Source organism: Copidosoma floridanum, unplaced genomic scaffold (genome assembly GCF_036245765.1).
Source record: "Copidosoma floridanum isolate Cflo_tuat_1 unplaced genomic scaffold, Cflo_Japanese_pri ptg000014l, whole genome shotgun sequence".
Taxonomy (NCBI): domain Eukaryota; kingdom Metazoa; phylum Arthropoda; class Insecta; order Hymenoptera; family Encyrtidae; genus Copidosoma; species Copidosoma floridanum.
In genome coordinates, this window is record NW_028321891.1 from 6,119,539 (window position 1) to 6,138,388 (window position 18,850).

Here is an 18,850-nt window from a genome sequence, read left to right on the forward strand (position 1 = left end):
TATTAGTGATGTGTTTCACGGATAAAAATTATTGTTGTTACGCAAGAATTTGCAGTGGACGAGTTTGCCTTTCCTTTGCTAATAGGAATCAAGTATACTGCTTACACGTGTATTCGCAACAATCGTAGAGCATCACAATTGGGTATTTGCGAAAAATTTTGATTTTGGCGTTCGTAGGTTTAAGCCAGATGATATAGATTTTTATCCTTAAGAAACATGTTGCAGTTCACGTACGTTCGAAACAATAAAATATTTCAAATATATTATTACACACGATTCTTTCGTTTGATATGGTACTCTTGAACGTAGAAGTAAATCCGTTAATCGTGTTACGCATCTCTAAAACATAGTGTTAGGACATTTGTGAAATCTACATTTTTTTAAATTTTATTTTAATATCTTGAAAGAAATGTATATTTTCTGTACTGATACGTAAACGTAACGAAGATGAAGGGGGAAAAAAATATATAGATAAATTTGATAAAAAGTCAAAAGTTATAAATATAAACATAATTATGTTGCAAGATCTCGCATTGTAAAATAATTGTAAAGTTTTTAAGCTACGATAACCTCTATGATTATAGAATTTAGCTAGGAAAAAAAAAAAAATCTGTTTGCGATAAAATTTAGGATAAAATTTTGAAAAATGGAGAAATAAGATTGAGATGTGAGATACTCGATTAAAAATAATTCACGTGAGAATTATGGCATCTCCAAATGCTATAACTTTGCTGATTTTTTGAACTAGATAAATAAATTTAAGTTAATACATTAAATACTTCAAATCTAATGCAAACAAAAAAATCATGCAAAATCCAAAAATTTTTATTTAAAAAAATTAATTATCTACGATGAGTAAAATCTTGATTTGTAAAATTAAAATGTCGAAAAAAATTTTTTTACAGACAAATCCCGCTGAGGATGAAAAAATTCCATTCATATTTTGGGGCCATCCATAAACTACGTAACGCCATTTAGGGGGGGGGGTAAGGGTATGACAAATTGCGACATTAAGTTGCGTGGGGTGGTGGAGGGTTTAATTAAGCGATAGCAGAGTATTGACACATGCATAACAAAAAAAACAGTTTTTTGTTTCAATTATGACACAAGCGCATTCAAAAAAAAAATTTTTTTTAATAGAAAAAGTTACGTAACATTTACTGGGGGAGGGGGGGGTCAGGCGAAACGTTACGGTAAGTTACGTGGGGGAGGGGGGGGTCAAAAAAGGCCAAAAATAGCGTTACGTAGTTTATGGATGGCCCCTTTGTTCTAATCGACATTCCTCTTGTTGACAAGCTGTACATATTTTTATGTTACACGCGCATTTATTTTCATCATACCATTTAAATATCTCAGTCTCGACTAGATGGAAAAAAAAAAACAAAAAAAAACAAAAAAAAAAAATACTGCAATTACCTCCACGAAAATTGTAGAATAAATATTGTTACGTCCAATGCTTGGTCCTCTCATTTGAAAAATTAATTTCAACAAAATTTCCTACAAGTATTTTTGTTAAATTAAAGCTAGCTTAAATCAACACTAGCCACGTAACAATGACCCAGGACTCACAGCAGCACGCCATCACATTGATGCACCCGCAAGCAATGCAAAAATTAATGATAACAAAAGTATCCCAGACACACGAGAAAAAAAAATGGCATGGTGACCATTAAACATTACCACAGCTGTCTCGGACGAGAAAACGAAACACGCATGTAGTAGTTATAAACACCTTATACTACAAACCCCAATCTGATGATGATGATTGTGCTATCAACCCTTCGGCGACTATTTATGCATCGCATGTAGACAAGGTGAATCATTCTCAGACGTACACATATTAAAAACTGTGATTCCCTTTTTTACAGGCTCTATACTTAGTGTCTTGAGGTGAAAATAATTCATTACAATATCATCTTTATACTTTGATCCCTTGACGATTCATTTTTTTATTTTTTTTTTTATTATTATTGATAGTGTTGCTCACTTATTCAGCAAAGACGATTGTGCTTGTATCGTTTGTTTGTTCCACACATTAGCTTCTACCGAGAGTGTAAACATAAAAAATATCAACATAATGTATCAAAGTTCTCAGGAAACGTATAACAATTTTATGTTATGAATAACAGTTGTAAGGAAATCTCTAACGATGTTAAGGAAAAAAATTATAACATGCTTTCATTATCTGTGATTGTGAAATAAAAATATTTACGAAAGAAAAATTACACACAATTATATGTAGAACAATAATTGATATCTGGAATGAACGAAAAAAAAAAAGTGCTTGGTAATTTAACGAAATAAATCGTCTGCTTTGGAGTGATGAAAAAATCCAAGAAAAAAAAAAGCGTATTAATAATTTCTGAGATTCAGCACAGTCGTATACATATGGATAAATTGAAAAAAGAGAAAGATGCTCGATCGTGAAAGACTTTGTTTGATTGAGTATGCATTTGCTTGTTGCACGTGGAATATAAAAAATTAGCTTGTACCTTGTATTTTTTTTCTTTGGCTTCATTGTTTTCACTGACCTGAAGCATATATTATATTATAAACATAAGGTAAAGAGTAATTATTGTGTAAACACACAAGCTTTTACTGTTTTGGTTGAACGGTGATGTGCTCGATGTGAGTGAAGATGAATAGAGTAAAAAAAAAAAAAAAAATTGTTGATTAAAAAAAAAAATTAAGAATAAAAATAAAGCGCGATTTTCTACAGATAAGTATTTTGTGAATCGAGAATCGTTCTCGACCATAGTGGGAACGAGCAAAGAGTGAATATAACTAAAAAAATATGAACAAAAAAAAATATATATATATCTGACACGAGAAAGGTTATAAATTAAAAGTACGAGAAAAAAAAACACCTTGTGGTTTTATCCATAATGTAAATGCTATATACATAAACAATAAATGAACAGAAAAAGAAAATACATTGTTAAAAAAAATGCATTGGTCGAGAAGTCAAAGAGCGACATTTTTTCGACGACCACAATCGAATTCTCTCCGTGAAATGTAAAATAATTTTATACAAATAAATAAGAGAAAGAAAAAAAATAATAGTAATAAAAAAAAACCATTTAAATAGTTAAGATGTTTACGGAACAAAATGAGGAGTTTTCGTTGGAAAATTGTCGACTGTCGACTCTACCGCATCGCTCGAAACTTGCAAAACGTTGAATTATAGGCTCTGTGTTATGAATAAAACTTCATGCTCTTTTCAACAAACAAATAATGACTATTTTCCTGCATAATCCCAGAAAAGTATCAATTTCCTTATCTTTTACTTCGAAGGCAAGTGTCATTCACGCAAAAAAAAATCGATCATCGCAATCAATAAATCAATTTAATTAGACTCTTTTTTTTTTTTTTTTCACGCGACAAAAATGTATGCCGGAAGCTTTTCGCTCTCTCAGTCTCGCCGAGGCGTTATAAAAAGCGCACTTTGACAACTCCTTGACATGAATGATGGAACAAGCTCGCTAAGAAAAATACACAAAAGCGCCCAACGATGCTCCAACCATTATTTGTTTTATTTCTCCAGTATACCGTGCGCTCTAGTTTTCTTTTCTGACAAATTTCGTTTGCTGAATCTAATAACCTTATTTCATTTCCCGCATATTCAGATATTACAAACGTACATCCCATTTCGCGTGTACTTACTCTATAAATACATCGACCGAGTCGAACCAGTGGCCAGTACGGTTTTTCAGATTTTCATTCGACACACGGACGATCGAGTATTGCATCGGCAATCACTTTGCATTGTGCTTCATTTTCGGTTGAAATTTATTCCTCGGGCACATGCAACAATAAAAATAATTGATTTACAAAGTCATGCACACGCAACGCTAATCCGAGACGCCTAATTGGAACGGGTGACAATAAATTTGCATGCGCACGCTAATGCCTCTCGCCAACACCAATTCGACAGTATATACAGGTAGACTCGCAGTGGAAAAAAAAACGTACACAAGTACCGATGAGCTGTACGGACAAAGAATATCGTGCCGATGGTCATTATACCCATGTATACATCGGAGTCGGAGATACTGATGTGCCCCGCCGTTGCGGGGCTTTTTATTTATAAACAAAAAGTGGAGCGAGCGAGCGAGCCTGGGGCTTTTAAACTTGAAAAGCCGCGCGGCCTCGTTCCCTCGCCAGCTTTTTGGCTTTTCCTCTCTTTTTCGAGCTTGCTTTTGGCCTCTTTCTCCCCCCCCCCTCGCCCCTCGATCTACCGATTTTTCGGCTGGCTTCATCGCTACACGTATCCGACTCCGCTTGAGGAGTATTTTTTTCTGAATCGAGAGGTAACGATGGATCATGAGTTTTTGCCGGAACAAAGTTGGAAAAGCAGGCGCTCGCGAGTAACGAAGCTCGGACAAACGAAACGAGTTGATTGCACGAAAGTGCATTTTCTCGGAAACATCGCGTAATTGGAACAGCGGCGCTCGGTCGCTACTGCTATAAATACCCGTTAACGATCGGCCCATCCCAAATCCCACCGATGTCCCGTTCGTTGTTCCCTTCATCCTCATTTTCTCAATTTTGCAAACAACCATCATTATTTTTGCATTATCAAAAAAAAAAAAAAAAAAAAAAAAAAAAAAAAAATTGCAATTGATCCATATAAAAGTACACGATTAACGGCATGGCGATGAATAATTTTAGAAAAAGCCCTCGAGTTGCGAGCGAAAACAATCATCTATACGCGGTGTTGATCGCCCAAACTCCCCCTTCCCCTGGGCTGGTTCATCCATCCCCCTTTTCGCGATAATTAATGTATTATACGAGCTTGCAAGCTCTCTGTCTCTCTCTCTCTCTGGCTCTTGGCTCGAGTTTTTCCTTCCACCTGTATGTACCGACAAACACGGGTACAAGCAACGTTTTACCTGATACGTGCGGCCGCTGCTGGCAGTCAGAAACGCCCGAGTCGCCGCCGCCACCGCGGGCGCGGATTGCGCGCGCGCGGCAAGTGTGTGTGTGTGTCTGTCTGTCTGTCTGTTTGTGTACATGCGTATATATGTATATATGTGTATCTGTGGTCCACTGCAGATGGCTTGACCTTGGCGGAGACGCCCAGCGGAGTCTCTTTCAAGGCCACCACGTGTCGGGTGCTCACCTAGCCCCGCTAGCTGGACCAAACCATCGCTCGTTTACGTAACATACACCCATTATACGTATAACAAACGAGTAGGTCTTACTTGGGTGAGGTGAGCACGGGGTGTACATCGAGGTGGAGTGTGGTAGTTTCGAGGCTTGTGAAGTTTGGAAAAATTACGTTTAAGGTAAACATGCGCGTGTTATTTACTTGGGGGTCGAGCGGTGAGTACATAGATCGTATATAGGTTTTCCGAGATGACAATGATGTTGCGCCGATCTATTGTTGTCTCAAGGAGCCTATCTCTCTCTCTCTCTCTCTCTCTCTCTCTCTCTCTTCTGTTTAGTAAGGTGAAACGAATATCGAGGAAATAATTCACCCCGTCCGCGAAGAAGAGCCTGATTCGATTGATTCGTCCAACTCGTTGATACGGAGTCATCGGGACGTTCGTGCGATTCGGGATTTCGGTACATATACAATATCGTTAATCTTGTCATTGTTGTGATTAGCTTAGAGAATTTCAACACCCGATGATTTAAATTCAACATTTTTGTTGTTGTTTTTTTAAATCAATTCGTTGGCAAACAAAAACTTTCTCGCTTTTATCACCAATTTACACGTATTGGGATAAACTATAACGATTCGCATCGATGATCGGTATTGGTTTTCGAAAAACTAAACTGTCACGTCCACGTGGACAAATAATTCGAGCGCAATGTATATATACACAACGAAAACAGTCACAGGCAAGCTGCTGTATGGTTAAATAAAGGTTTACCACTCGGTAGGAAATATCGGCGTCAAAGTTCGCTGCCAAATTTCTAATACCGTAATCGTGCCAATGGCAGAGACGCGAGCTCTAAAGTTTCACTACAAGTACCGCTCCTCGCGGCTAATTCTGCCGATCTCACGCACGATACACACGAACCGAGAACTGAATCGGGTGTATGTATAGATATTTTGCAAAATTTCCGAAAAACGAAACCAATGTACCCCACACACCCCGGAAAATAAGTACATTAGGAGCGGCAAGAAAATTAACGGTCATCAAACCGCGCGCGACGAAGACGAAAAAACAAACAAAAAATCGGCGCGCCGGGAAAAACCACCGAAAGAAAAGAGAGAGAGAGAGAGAGAGCTTCCCGAAAATACATAATACGTATATATAGGTACAAGTGAGCGAAAAACCGGTAAATCATTCGGCGGGCACGTATAAGTATATAGACTGGAGGAGGGGAGTAACGGGCGCGCGAGAAGAGAGAAGCAAAACTAAGTAGAGAAGAAATAGGAGAGGAGGAGATGGAAAACGAGCAACGGCAACGCCGGGGGCGCAGTGATTCCCGCGCGTCCTCCACCTCGTCCAGCCTCGAGGTGCGCTGCGCCTGCCAGTACTACCTTAGCGACTCGCTGCTGCCGGAACGAAGCGCCTTGGCGGCTTGCAGACCGGCTGCCAAGCCCACGGCCAAGAGGATGGTGCAGAAGCCGCCGGCCGGCAGGAGGCCGCCGGTTACGTGCGGGTGAGTTTTCGCTACACATATCTCTCACCCCCCACCCCCCTTTATTATATATACACATATGTATACGCGTATATATACAATCCTTGCTACCGCGAGCGCGCTCTGGTTCACGCCGTGCCGCAATTTTAAGGGCTTGTCTGCGTTGGCTGCGATAACCCCTCGTGAATTTTGAATTTTCCCGGTTATATCGAAGGAGCTTTTTATTCATTCACCCATCGTGCGAGCTCCACCTGCGCGGATGGCCTTGCCGATAATAACGGGGTATATAGTATATTTCTCGAGCCACAGGAGCAGGAGTGTAGACGCGGCCTGATGGATTATTGACCCCTCGAAGCGCGAGGGGGATGCTGCACGCGCACGAGCGTGGGTGGGGGGGGGGGTGATGGGAAAGGATATATAGCGCAGGTCCTCGGTAGACGGGGTGGATGGCCTGTCGATGGGATATCCTTGGGGATGTGTTGATTGGTCGGTGTCTCGTTATGACGTTCAAGTGCGCGTAGGAGTCGAAGGGGTGCGGAGGAAACAGTTTTTACCCGAGAGTCATGGCGGGGAAGAGAGTTAGATTTCGGTAAGGGGATGTTCGGCTTATGACTCGAGAAGTGTGTTTACGTTGTTACGTAATCAAGGTGTTTCTATTTTTTTTTTTTTTTTTAATTTATTTATTATTATTTTTTTTTTTGGACGTTAACTCGGGCATAACTTGTCGGACTTAGGTGCTTCACCGAAGGGAGATGGATTATTTGTGGGTACTTGATGGGCTCTACTTTGGTTTTTGTCGTATATAGAAGTATACGGATCGTGTAGTGCTTTTCATTCATGAAATTTGTGTGTTGGTGGTGACGCGCGTGAAAGTACACAGAAAATAAATTCCCCATCCGGTGTCTTGTGCGTGAAAATTAGTTTTGGCACATCAATACTTGTCATGTATTATGTTTTTGTTTTTTTTCGTCATCGGTGGTGGGGCATGTAATTTAACGCACTTTCTTGAAAGTTTAAAAATAACGCGTTCCGGCATTATTCGTCAGCTCATAAGTGCTTTTCAAAAGCTTACGTGCTGTACAGAAAAATTTAATAAATACAATCACCCATCAACGCTCTGCTTCGCATACTTATGTTTTTCCAACTTTCGGATCATAGGAATCATTATAATTTTTTTCACACTCGAGCACGTGTGCAATGATATTCACAGTGTGGATACAAAAGTCATAGGTGGTCGAGTGCGTGTGTAATAAACCGATGACTTAGTTTTTTTTGACTTAGCACCTCTTGCTCTCTAATAATAGACAAACCAAAAAGCGTTAAATGGTGTTGTGATGTATGTATACGTTCAAGCTCCGACGCGTTCCGTTTAGCCATATTTTTTTAATTCTTCCACTATACATTCAATTGCCACGTTCGCGAAAGGCAGTTAAATTTTCATAGTTACATGTTTATATTTGAAAAAAGGAACGATCGTCGCTGATGGTTGTAAACGCACAACAACCGAACACCGGAGCGTTAAAACAAAATCAACGCAAACGCGCGAATACCACCGCCTATAAATACAGACGCGCAGAAAAGTAACGCGACGGTGTTCTATTTCTCTGCAGTGCACTACTATAGCACCGTACATCCTAAGCGTGAAAAAAAAAAAAAAAAAAAGAAAATAGAAACACCGGAGCACTGCGAGTCTAAAATTAACATCTGTTAACAAACCCATCATCTAGCCAAATGTACAGTAAGGTATGGGTAATGAAAGATTAATTATGCATCATTAAAACGCGCATAATGAAGGTTCACGGTCAACAATTGGGCCGCTCGCCTTGTCCCTCTTATTTCCCTGCCTTTCCATCGATTTTTCCCTCCCAAAGAGTCGTACTAGTCGCCGCGACCAAGCAGACGCGAGAGCGAAAAAGACGATCAGTGAACATTATATAAATATACAGGTGCGGGTACAGAGCGAGAGGCAAGCTTGACCAGCGACGGTGGCTATTTAAGGCCCCCGCGCCCGGCTATAGATAGAATCGGCGAGCTCGCGCGCTCTTCTCGCTGCTAGAATCATAATGTTACGCTGTAACTGTCGCCGGCGCTTCTTTGGGCTGCCCGCCTTTTTGCTTTTTGATCCCTCCGCTCTGACGCTTCGATCGTTATTGTTGATGTTTTTCCTATCCACATGCGTTTGTTTAACTCATCCCAAATAATGAACAATGCACGTGGAAGACGGGGTAAACTTTGAGAGGTTTTACCCTATTTGTTGGTCCACGTATAGGTACGGGGTTTGTTTTTTCTAGACCCATCGGTAGTCGTCATGCTTTGCTGCCGATCATACAAATAAGCTCGTGGACCGAGAATATAAAAATTACGTTTAACGCGCGATGAACTTTTACACGCATTTGTAAAATATCTATTATCCATACTCGTGTAACCGATCACGTGAACATTGAGTCGGGGTTGAATTATAACAAAAAATTGCATATTTTGGTGAAACTGTACACAAACTGTTGGTGATTATTAAATTACGATGGAATGGATATCTTACGCTACGCGGTAAAAATGATCTAATAGCGATGTAAATGAGATTTAAAAAAAACTAGATACAATGACCCGTATACGAACGTTGAACGGGAAAGGAAAAATTAACGAAAATGTGGGTGATTCTTCAGCGATCACGACTACGAGCCAATAGGCCAGCCGATAATGCGCCTCGCCGTGTCCCAGCACTCGGTGGTGGTGCGCTCGATAGCACCGGTGGTCAAGATAACGGACACGGACGTGGTGCCCGTCGCCGACAGCGACGACAGCATAGACGACCGTTACCGCTTCCACGGCGCGCTCATCCTTGACGGAGACGTTATCCTGCCGCTCGACGGGAGGATCGAGGACGACGCGATGGACGGGCGCAACTTGGGCGACCAGGCCGTTGACTCATCGGCAGACGAGCTCGAGTCGCCCCAGGAGCTGCAGGAGAGGATCGAGCAGAGGTTCTTCAACAACGCGAACGAGGAGAGGAATGGCATCGACCTCATTGTCCCTCCGACGACTCGTGCAAAGGTGAGTTTTTCTGCTGTCTAATTGTCCGCGGGATGTATGAGCTGAGGAAAAAAAATCATCGCTGGTCTCTTGCGTCTATTTTGTATGGATTACGAAAAGAAAAAAACCATGTGGGTGCTTACGGAAACCAACACCGTGGGGAAAAAAATAACAACTACAAGAATCTTCTCGAATAAAAAACTATTTGATTGGCAGATTAACAATTTTGCGAAATTAACTCCTTCCCTCTTGAGATGAAAAAAATTATACACTCAGTCAAAGTAGTACTGTTTATTATTAAAAAAAAAAACAATGTGTAGAGCTTTCATGAGTAGTGAATCAATGAATAGATCGAGGAAGACATTATTTTTGTGGTACCCGGCTCATCATATACATATACTTTTTTGATTTTTGATAAATGACAAGTGTTTCGAGTATAACAAAAATATGCACAGTAGGAGATACAACTCAAAATCCAACGATGATTTCACTGGTCTTATTTCTCAACAGCTGAACTCTGTATCTCCATTGTTTTGTTTGTTTTTTTACTTTCGCCTTCAACGATTCATCGATGCAAGGCACAAGCCAAATATCTCGATGTTGTCTTATTACATTTCGTTCCAAACGCGCGGTACGGGCAACTATACTTAGACTAGGATGCCCAACTTGCGACGACGCTGTCGTGCTGCGTCCAAACGGCAGCACAGACGGCTAAGCTCGAATATACAAATTCAATCTCCGATAGCAAATTTAATATGACTCGGCAAAAATTGTAACTTTTTGCGGAAGAATACTCTATGCTCTTCTGCATACAAAGCACAATTAATTTTAAGTTTGTCATCAGAAAAAAAAAAAAACTGTACATCTTTTTGAAATTTTTACGCTGGAAAACAATTTGAAACGATTATCAGTCGTTTGGAGCGTCTCGGATTTTTTGCTGTTTTCACTTGATTATATACCATATGAATAAAAGAGTGATGTTCGGATTAGTTGCATTCCAATAAAAACCACGTATTATTTCGTATACTAAACACACTCGTGCATAACGTAAGTTTCCAATTTATACCTTTATTTATTTTTTTTTTTTTATATATCCAAACCAAGTGATGATATGGAAAAAAATAAATTTGTAATTGAATAAAAAAAAAATGAAAAGTATAAATGTCACCGTCGCCAGGTGGAAACAGCATCGACGAACGATGAGGAGCCCCGGCCGGGTATACAGCAGCGGCTGAAGAGCCAGGCGGGCAAGATCCGCTCGCATTTCAAAAACATCCAGAAGCCAACCTTCAAAATCCCAAAATCTCGTGCCAAAGCAACAGCAGCGACAAAGCCAACGGCCACGGAAAAACAACGACCTACGACCCCCGTGCACCAAACAGCCCCACCCTCGCCCAGGGGAGTCCAAAAGGCCAGTCGCATGGAGCGCTTTCGCATGGCCCTGCCCGAAAGACCCCGCTTCTCCCTCCCCGACAAGTCAAAGTTCCACCTGCCCGATCGCTCGAAATTTCACCTGAAGAAGCCCAACATACAGCTACCCAAGTCGCTCACCAGGCCCCGGCGCACCCCCTCCCAGCGATCATCTTCGGCCACCCAGGTACATATAATATACGTATATTACCACATGTCAAATGCCAAAAATAGTATCCTCGCCCACCCACGCCCCGAAGAGCTCATCATTCCAATTAACAAAAGCATCCCTCCCACCCTTCTCATGCAAAACACCCTGACGCGGTGGTTTCCCGGCAGTCGGGCGAGTTGGACGAGCCGGTGGGCGCGACCGAGACAAAGCCGGGCGGCCCGCAGCGGCGCACCATCTTTGACTTTTCGACCCTACCGAGGCCCCGGAAGCTCTTCGAGCGCAACAAGGCCAAACAGGTGGCGAGGAGCGAGGAGGAGGAGAAGAAGCCGTCGCCGAATGAGTCGCGGGCCCGGTCCATCGAGTCGTCGACCTTTCCCAGAGCTAAAAAGTCGAGCGGGCTGTCCCTGAGCGCTCGCTGGGCCCAGAGGTTCGGCGAGACCGTGAGGGGCTTCCACGGGGAGGACGGCGCCAAGGAGAGCGCCATCGACAGGTCCCAGCCTTGGCGGCACCCGTCCCTCGAAGAGCCGAGACTGTCGCTCCAACCCCAGGTTTCCGAGGAGGAGGAGGAGGAGGACGTCGAGGAGAAGCTGCCCTGGGAGAACACCGATAGGAGGAGCCACGCCGAGGGCGACAGCGCGGTAGTGCCCCATCGCGAGGAGGAGATCATCTACGCCGACGAGGAGGACATCAAGGTAAGGCTTGTCTATACTCGTACACGGGATACACGTCATGTGATATTTTAACGCGTGTGTATGGATTTACTCTCGTGTGGTTTAAAAAGGAGCACGTCCTGAAGGGGCACAAGGAGCCAGTAAGGGATCCGCGGCTGGAGGACGAGCAGCTGATGAGCCGCATCGGACCCGAGGAGCCCAAAAAGAAAGTCAGGCTGGTTGAAGAGGAGGACGACGAGTCCATCGTCGATCCGGAGGTGAGATTTTCAAAGTGTATGTATATACCTACCACCTTGACCCAACCCCAACAACGATTTTCGATAGGCCGAGGATGAAAACCAGACGTACCACCCGAGAGCCCTCTACGACGGCTCCTTCCAGCCGGTGGACCCGCCCGACTTTCACGACGAGCGGGCCCACTCGGCTGGACTCTCGGAGGAGGAGGAGGACGACGATCGCTCGTCCATGAGGTCGGACCGGGAGATCCAGCAGTCGAGCGGCAGCTCGTGCGATCGCCGTAGGCGCGGGGTCATCGAGGAGATAGACTCGGACGAGTTCTTCCTGCGGGAGAAGGGCATCAGCGAGGAGAACGTGCGCTTCCACCTGATGAGCGAGATCAGGAACGCCCTGAGGCGCCCCGAGGACAAGGTCGAGTCGGCGCCACCGGAGCGCCCGGAGCGCAAGAGATCGGCGCGCAAGCGCACGGACGCCTCGTCGACCGAGTCGTTCGAGCGGGCGGGCAGCCTGTCCTCGAGGCACCGGGTCGTCTACCACACGCAGTCGTCCTCGCGCGAGAGGGACGAGCCCCTTGTACTGGACAACGGCTTGGGTGCCGTCAGACCGGCCAGGAGGAAATCCCGGGGTTCCTTGGGCAGCAACCACCGATTGCCCATCGACGAGCTGAACATTGTGCTGGCGCCGATACACTCCCCGGTGGAAGCACCTGTCCGGTCCTTCGAGGCTCCGGTGGCTCCCAGTCGGCGAAAGCGGCTCAGGCGGGACCAGCAGTCCTCCAGTCTCAGGTGAATACGTGACCGTGACTGTATATTACCTGCAATGTACGTGTATGGCTCAATAATGTGTGGTTTGTTTGTCCGTGTCAGTATAAGGACGGTCGACAGTGCCATGTACAACGGGTTCGGGCACTCGCACGAGAGGATCCCGCCAACGCCGCCACCGACGCCCCCGGCGTACCGGCACATGAGGAACGGCCTTGACGCCGTCCGCCAGCAGCAGCAGCAACTCCAGCTGGCCCCGGTGCCTCCGAAGCGTACGCGCTCGCGGACGGCTAGCTTGGCGCCCGAGGACGACCGCACGTCCCGCGAGGCGGAGTCGCTGCCCGGGGACTTTGGCTTCGTCGACGAGGACGTGGGGCCACCCGTGCCCCGCGACTCCTCCTCCCGAGAGCCGAGTTTGCCGGGCTACGCGGTCATTGAGAAACGAGAGAAGCCACCCAGACCGCCACCCCCGAGGAGGAAAAAGCCACTGCTGCAGGACAAGTTTGCGACAGCCCCAAGGCCGGCCAAGGGCGCCGGGCCCAGGAGGCCCCTCAGGAATTACAGCACTCTCAGGACCGCCAAGTCCGACACCATTAGGTATACACAGCTACGACCACCCGGTTCCAAATTGGATATGGTCCAACTGTGGAATTTTTCCAGATCCAGCGACTCGATGCCCTTCATCGACGGCGACTTTTCGCTCGACGACGACGAGGACGACGAGCTGTTCCACCGGGAGTTGCAGAGCGGCGAGGTCCTCAGCAAGATCCAAGGCCGGCCCCTGCCAGCGCCACCCCGACCACCTCGGCACCGACGCCCGGCATCGGCCCAGCAACGACCAAGCGACTTTAGACAGGGCAGCCTACCCCGGGAGATGACACCCGATTTTTCCGAGACCGTGGCCTCCACGCAGACCGATCCTCTGCCCGACGACCTAGTGATCGAGGAGGAGGTGACCACGGCGAAACTGGTGGTCACGCCCTCGCGCTCCGGCTCGAGCCAGGTGCTCATAAGCGCCGAGAGAAATTCGAGCCCGGCGAGCGGCAGCTACCGGAGCGCTGCCACGCCGCCGATACCGCCTCTGCCCGCCTCTACCGGCGAGGCCACCGGTAAGTTGGCCCATACGTTTCACATCGGAACATGATGATGACTATGGTGTTGAATCATTGTTGGGCAGAGAGCACGAGACACAGAGCAGACGAGCCACCCTCGGAGGAGCCCATCCGGCGCTTCGACCCGTCCCAGCTGGAGATCCTGCGCTCGGCTCTCTTCTCGACGGACGAGCCGCTGAGGATCCCGAGCCTCGAAGTGGGAGACCTGCGGGTCGAGCGACTGACCGTCTCGCAGCTGGAGGCCTACAAGGTCGCCGCCTCCGAGATAGACGCGATCGTCGTCTCGGCCACCGAGATGTCGAGCAGGGGCGAGACCGACACCGGCATCCATCCCTCGCTGCTCCAGGAGCTCATAGCCATCAGGAGCCAACTGGGTACGATGATATAACACACACCGTGCATTCGAGTGTGTGCAGCGTTACTTAACAAACAACATTATTTTTATTGCGCATGGCTATTGAAGAGGCAGTCACGGCAGCGCAGTCGCGGCCCCAGTCGGCCATGGAGGACGCGTACACGGCGACGAGCAACGAGCGCGTCGACATACCGATCGACGAGCAGAGAAAATCGTCCGTTGGCTCGCGCAGGCCTGTCTCGAGAGAGAGCTCGCCGCTACTGGTTGTTCAGCCAATGGTCTCCGAAAGGGAAGCTGCGACCGTGACCCTGGCTCGAGCTGCCTTTCCCCCGAGCTCCTCCGCTACCGATCTCTCGACGGCGGACAGCACGACCCTCAGCGACACCACCACCATCGAGGTCACCACTGAGGTGAGTTGTTGTTTTTTTTTTTTTTCATGGAGATGTTTCAGTTTGGGCGTGGAGCTCACGCTAGGGTGTAACATGTGTATACGTTAGAAGGTCATCGAGTCGGTAGTAACGGAGGTGAGGGAGGAGATCGACGAGAAGACGGAAAAATCGGTATCGTCGAGCGAGAATAAGAAGCCAGTGGAGGACGCGGTTGGATCGAGATCGTCGTCGCCGAGCCCGAGTCAGCATCGTCCGGGGGTCGTGCGGCAAACCGCGTCACCGGTAAAGTCCCTGCCACCCGTGATATCGGTAACTCCCGACGGTATCACAACGCCAGCCAGCTGTACACTGGAAAACACGCCACTCCGACACGTGACGTCCAGCGGAGCTCAGCCCCAACGTGCTGTTATATCGTACCGATCCTCGTCGAATAACAACATTACCGAGGATCACTCTGCAGTAACCGGCACCGCGGCAAGAGCCCCCTCGCTGTCCTCGTCGTCCCGCGAAACGTCCCAATCACCACCACCACCACCACCGCCACAGTCCTCCCCGACCCCCGGCCGAAACTCGTCCTCCCGATCGCCACCCCCGCCCATGAATCCCCAGTTCATAGCCTTTCCCACCTCGCACATACCCCCCGAGTTCTTCGCACTGGCCAATCCGCCCCTGACGGCGACGACAAATCAACAACCAGCACAACACCACCCCCAACACCTTCACAACAGCCATCACCATCAAACTGAGCCGAGTGTCGCCGACTCGGCCGGTGAATTGCTGCGGGCGCTACGCCACGCGGGTAACCGATCACTCAGGCATTTTGTCGATTCTGTAGTCTCTAGATTCGGCGCCGGTGGACCCGACGACGACGACGACGGTACCGCCGAGTCCAGCCAAAAACTCCGAAGGGTCGAGCTAGCCCTGTGCGCCCTCCTCGTCCTCGTCGCTTGTCTCATCGCCTTGTGCGTCTGCACGCCCAGGACCGTCACGCATCACCACCACTGGGACTATTTCAATCCACCGCAGTAGTACACTGTATGAGAAAAAGCGCGCTTATTATATATATATATATATATATATATATATATATATATATATATATATATTACCTATTGTTATTGCGTTTTGCGTGTGGTGCAGATACGAACGAGAGTGTAAGTATGCATGCAAATTTATGTTTGTGGATACCTATTGCGCTGTTGATCATACATATATAAATGTACCGATGGAGCAAGATGAGGCGTGGATTGTGAGAAATTGGCGAGAATGAAGGCCCTTATTGTGCTGTGAACAAAAAAAAAAAAAAAAAAAAAAAATCGAAGGAACGCAATATCGTCATAGCCCAACACACCTTACCGTTGTCATTATTGTACTGTTATTTTGGTGAATTTTTTTTTTTTTTTTTTTTTATTTCGTGCGACGATTGCGTGAGGGGGGTGTATTTATTTCATTTTATATTGTTTTTTTTTTTTTCCTGAATAAAAACCGCTTATGGATTATAGGGAATCGTTACTCGTCACCTTGAAAAATTTGTCGGGATATTGCGTTCCAACTTTGTCAATTGAAGTGAAGGAGAACATACAAAAATAATACGTGAAAATATATATTTTTGTCTAAATTGAAGGGAAATGGTAAAAATCGTCCAGGGTTGCATCACATGTAACTGAATCGCACTATTTGATATACATGTGATATGAAAAAAATGTCAATAACACGATACCTACTTTTTTTTTTTATTTGTAAACTGCAGATCGAAAAGTGAAATTTTGTCAATTGTAAGTATAAAAGTATGATGGATTATTTCGTTTGTTCATCATGAATAAAAAATGCAACAAATAATTAATACATAATTAACGATTAAATGAGCAATTCTCAATCCATCCCTGCGTAAAACTGTCATTGCGCTAATTAATCGTATGGTAATTATGATGACTCTGTTTTGTACGAAAATTCTAGATTTCTATGTACGCGTTGTTGTTATTGAAATGTGAGCATTATTGTTGAAAATTGTTGAATAAATTTTAATAAACGTCTGAAAGGTTTTCAAAAGCTATTAAAAAAAAAAAAAAAAAATCTCTTATTCTTCATTTTGCATTTCATTACACATATACCCAAAAATTTCCTAGACATTTATTACTCAATGTTTGCAAAACTGCATCCCTGGTCTCTTCAAACATTCTCTGGTACTTATAACAATTTAACAGCATCTTAACGAATATTCATGTAATAATGTCTAATAAATTTTACATGTATACAATAATAAATCATGAATAGAATATTACATATATATAATAATTATTTCAAATTTCTGTTGTTATATCAACAAATGGTAAGAAAGTTTACAGAACAGATAAAGTCTACGGTACCGACGTATGGTAAGGCTTTCAAAACATAATCCGACATTCCGACTCTAACGACAGTGTTACGTCGTCGCGCGCACATGCCACCGTAGTCCGCCGTGGACCTAACCTTTCCGTCCATTGCTGCTCTTTTCGGGTTCGGGTCTTCTTTCAGGCGTTGTGCGCGAGGTAAAGAAATTTTCGAACAAATTTGCAGCTGTAGTAATCATCTTATTGTTGATATATTTTTGTGTGATAATTGCAAGATTCGACTATTCAATCCTTCTTCCGTACTCTCCGATGAATATTTTTTTTCAAATATCTATCAAAACCCACTGATCGACTTGCACCGACAAGCCTTCTGTGTCTATTATTGTCCGTGCCACATATTGTAAACATGCTTTATTTTCAATAACAATCATCGTTTATGTACATAATTTTAACGATTTTTTGGTTTTTAGTCCCGCGCGTGCATGTTCAGTGGTTAAAACTTGATTTATAGTTCAAACTACAGTTTCCACTTGTTGGTTATTTACGTTAGGTTATGAGAATCACTTTGTGCATTTAGTTTTATTTTAAAGTGCAAACGTTTTTTCAGCAGCCACAAAATGAAGACGATCGTCACGAATCAGACTGTCAAGATCCCTGAGGGATTGACTGTTACAGTCAATTCCAGGTTAGTCAAAGTTAAAGGACCCCGAGGTTGCTTGAAACGCTCCTTCAAGCACTTGGCTCTGGATATCCGTGTGAGTAAACTTCATTTTTGTCGTGCAGTTGATGTGATAGCTATTATATTTTAAACAATTTAAATAACAGTCTAGTTGAAGTTCTGATTTAATTTGTTGAAAGAAATTTGATAGATCACTTCCTTCTTAACATGATTTATATTAGACTTTTTCTAAACTAGTCTGTTTGAATTTTATTTTGGTTTTTTTTTTTTATATGAAAATATATAAATGTGCAAATGATGATTTGTTGGATTCCCCTTCATTTGTTTGTAAATGATAAATCCTTAACTGATTTATTAGTAAACTTCAAATATTGTTCATTGTTACTGGTTAAGAAGTAAATTAATCACTACTTTTAAGTTTAGATGGTGTCACCCAGGCTGCTAAAAGTAGAAAAATGGTTTGGTACTAAAAAAGAATTGGCTTCAGTCCGAACGGTATGCTCACACATCGAAAATATGTTGAAGGGTGTCACCAAAGGATATCAATACAAAATGAGAGCAGTATATGCTCACTTTCCCATTAACTGTGTCACCACCGAAAACAACACAGTTATTGAAATCCGTAATTTCTTGGGAGAGAAATTTATTAGGAGAGTGAAAATGGCACCAGGCGTCACAGTTGTCAACTCTCAAAAACAAAAAGATGAGCTTATCCTTGAAGGCAACTCACTGGAAGACGTTTCACGATCAGGTAATAAAATTAATGATATGTCTGAAGATTTTTCAAAGAAATTGTTACATATTTAAAAGAATGGTTCAATAGTGTTAATATATCATTATTAATCAACTGCTAACTTACTGTATTTTACCATTGCAGCTGCCTTAATCCAACAGTCAACAACTGTCAAAAATAAGGATATCAGAAAGTTCTTAGATGGATTATATGTGTCTGAAAAGACTACTGTTGTTCAAGATGATCAATAAACGCATTTTTAAGAGTAATAAAATATACATCGTTTTTTTTTTAATTATAGAAATAAATTGTTGTTTATTTAAGTGACATTCCATTTTTCTAGAAAATAACTTAGTCATCCTGTGGTTGTGGAA

At 44.3% G+C, this 18,850-nt stretch overlaps 2 protein-coding genes across 4 annotated transcripts; both read left to right on the top strand.

Moving 5' to 3' along the window:
* Positions 1 to 6,271: 6,271 nt before the first annotated feature.
* Positions 6,272 to 15,785, top strand: LOC106641124 (uncharacterized). Its single transcript, XM_089591850.1, has 11 exons — positions 6,272 to 6,618; positions 9,261 to 9,663; positions 10,805 to 11,224; positions 11,377 to 11,901; positions 11,991 to 12,137; positions 12,205 to 12,902; positions 12,984 to 13,475; positions 13,539 to 13,991; positions 14,060 to 14,364; positions 14,454 to 14,755; positions 14,846 to 15,785. Exons 1-11 carry the CDS (start codon positions 6,401 to 6,403, stop codon positions 15,761 to 15,763), a joined length of 4,881 nt encoding a protein of 1,626 aa, XP_089447976.1. The 5' UTR covers positions 6,272 to 6,400; the 3' UTR covers positions 15,764 to 15,785.
* A 1,386-nt stretch (positions 15,786 to 17,171) lies between these two features.
* On the top strand, positions 17,172 to 18,752 carry RpL9 (ribosomal protein L9). 3 transcript variants are annotated; one of them, XM_014355343.2, is made up of 4 exons: positions 17,172 to 17,262; positions 17,672 to 17,819; positions 18,167 to 18,494; positions 18,621 to 18,752. In XM_014355343.2, exons 2-4 carry the CDS (start codon positions 17,682 to 17,684, stop codon positions 18,725 to 18,727), a joined length of 573 nt encoding a protein of 190 aa, XP_014210829.1. In that variant the 5' UTR covers positions 17,172 to 17,262; positions 17,672 to 17,681; the 3' UTR covers positions 18,728 to 18,752. The 3 variants fall into 3 exon arrangements, with proteins under 3 accessions (XP_014210829.1, XP_023248335.1, XP_089448039.1); XM_023392567.2 differs by having other exon boundaries at positions 17,178 to 17,262; positions 17,675 to 17,819; XM_089591913.1 differs by lacking the exon at positions 17,172 to 17,262 and adding an exon at positions 17,348 to 17,464.
* The last annotated feature ends 98 nt before the right edge of the window (positions 18,753 to 18,850 follow it).

Excerpts from the sequence above, each read along its gene's own strand:
- LOC106641124 (XM_089591850.1), top strand. The coding sequence starts at position 6,401 with ATGGAAAACGAGCAACGGCAACGCCGGGGGCGCAGTGATTCCCGCGCG. Across the intron at positions 6,619-9,260 it reads AGGCCGCCGGTTACGTGCGG|CGATCACGACTACGAGCCAA; the intron begins GTGAGTTTTCGC and ends GTGATTCTTCAG. Across the intron at positions 9,664-10,804 it reads CAAAGGTGAGTTTTTCTGCT|GTGGAAACAGCATCGACGAA; the intron begins GTCTAATTGTCC and ends CACCGTCGCCAG.
- RpL9 (XM_014355343.2), top strand. The coding sequence starts at position 17,682 with ATGAAGACGATCGTCACGAATCAGACTGTCAAGATCCCTGAGGGATTG. Across the intron at positions 17,820-18,166 it reads ACTTGGCTCTGGATATCCGT|ATGGTGTCACCCAGGCTGCT; the intron begins GTGAGTAAACTT and ends TTTTAAGTTTAG. Across the intron at positions 18,495-18,620 it reads GGAAGACGTTTCACGATCAG|CTGCCTTAATCCAACAGTCA; the intron begins GTAATAAAATTA and ends TTACCATTGCAG.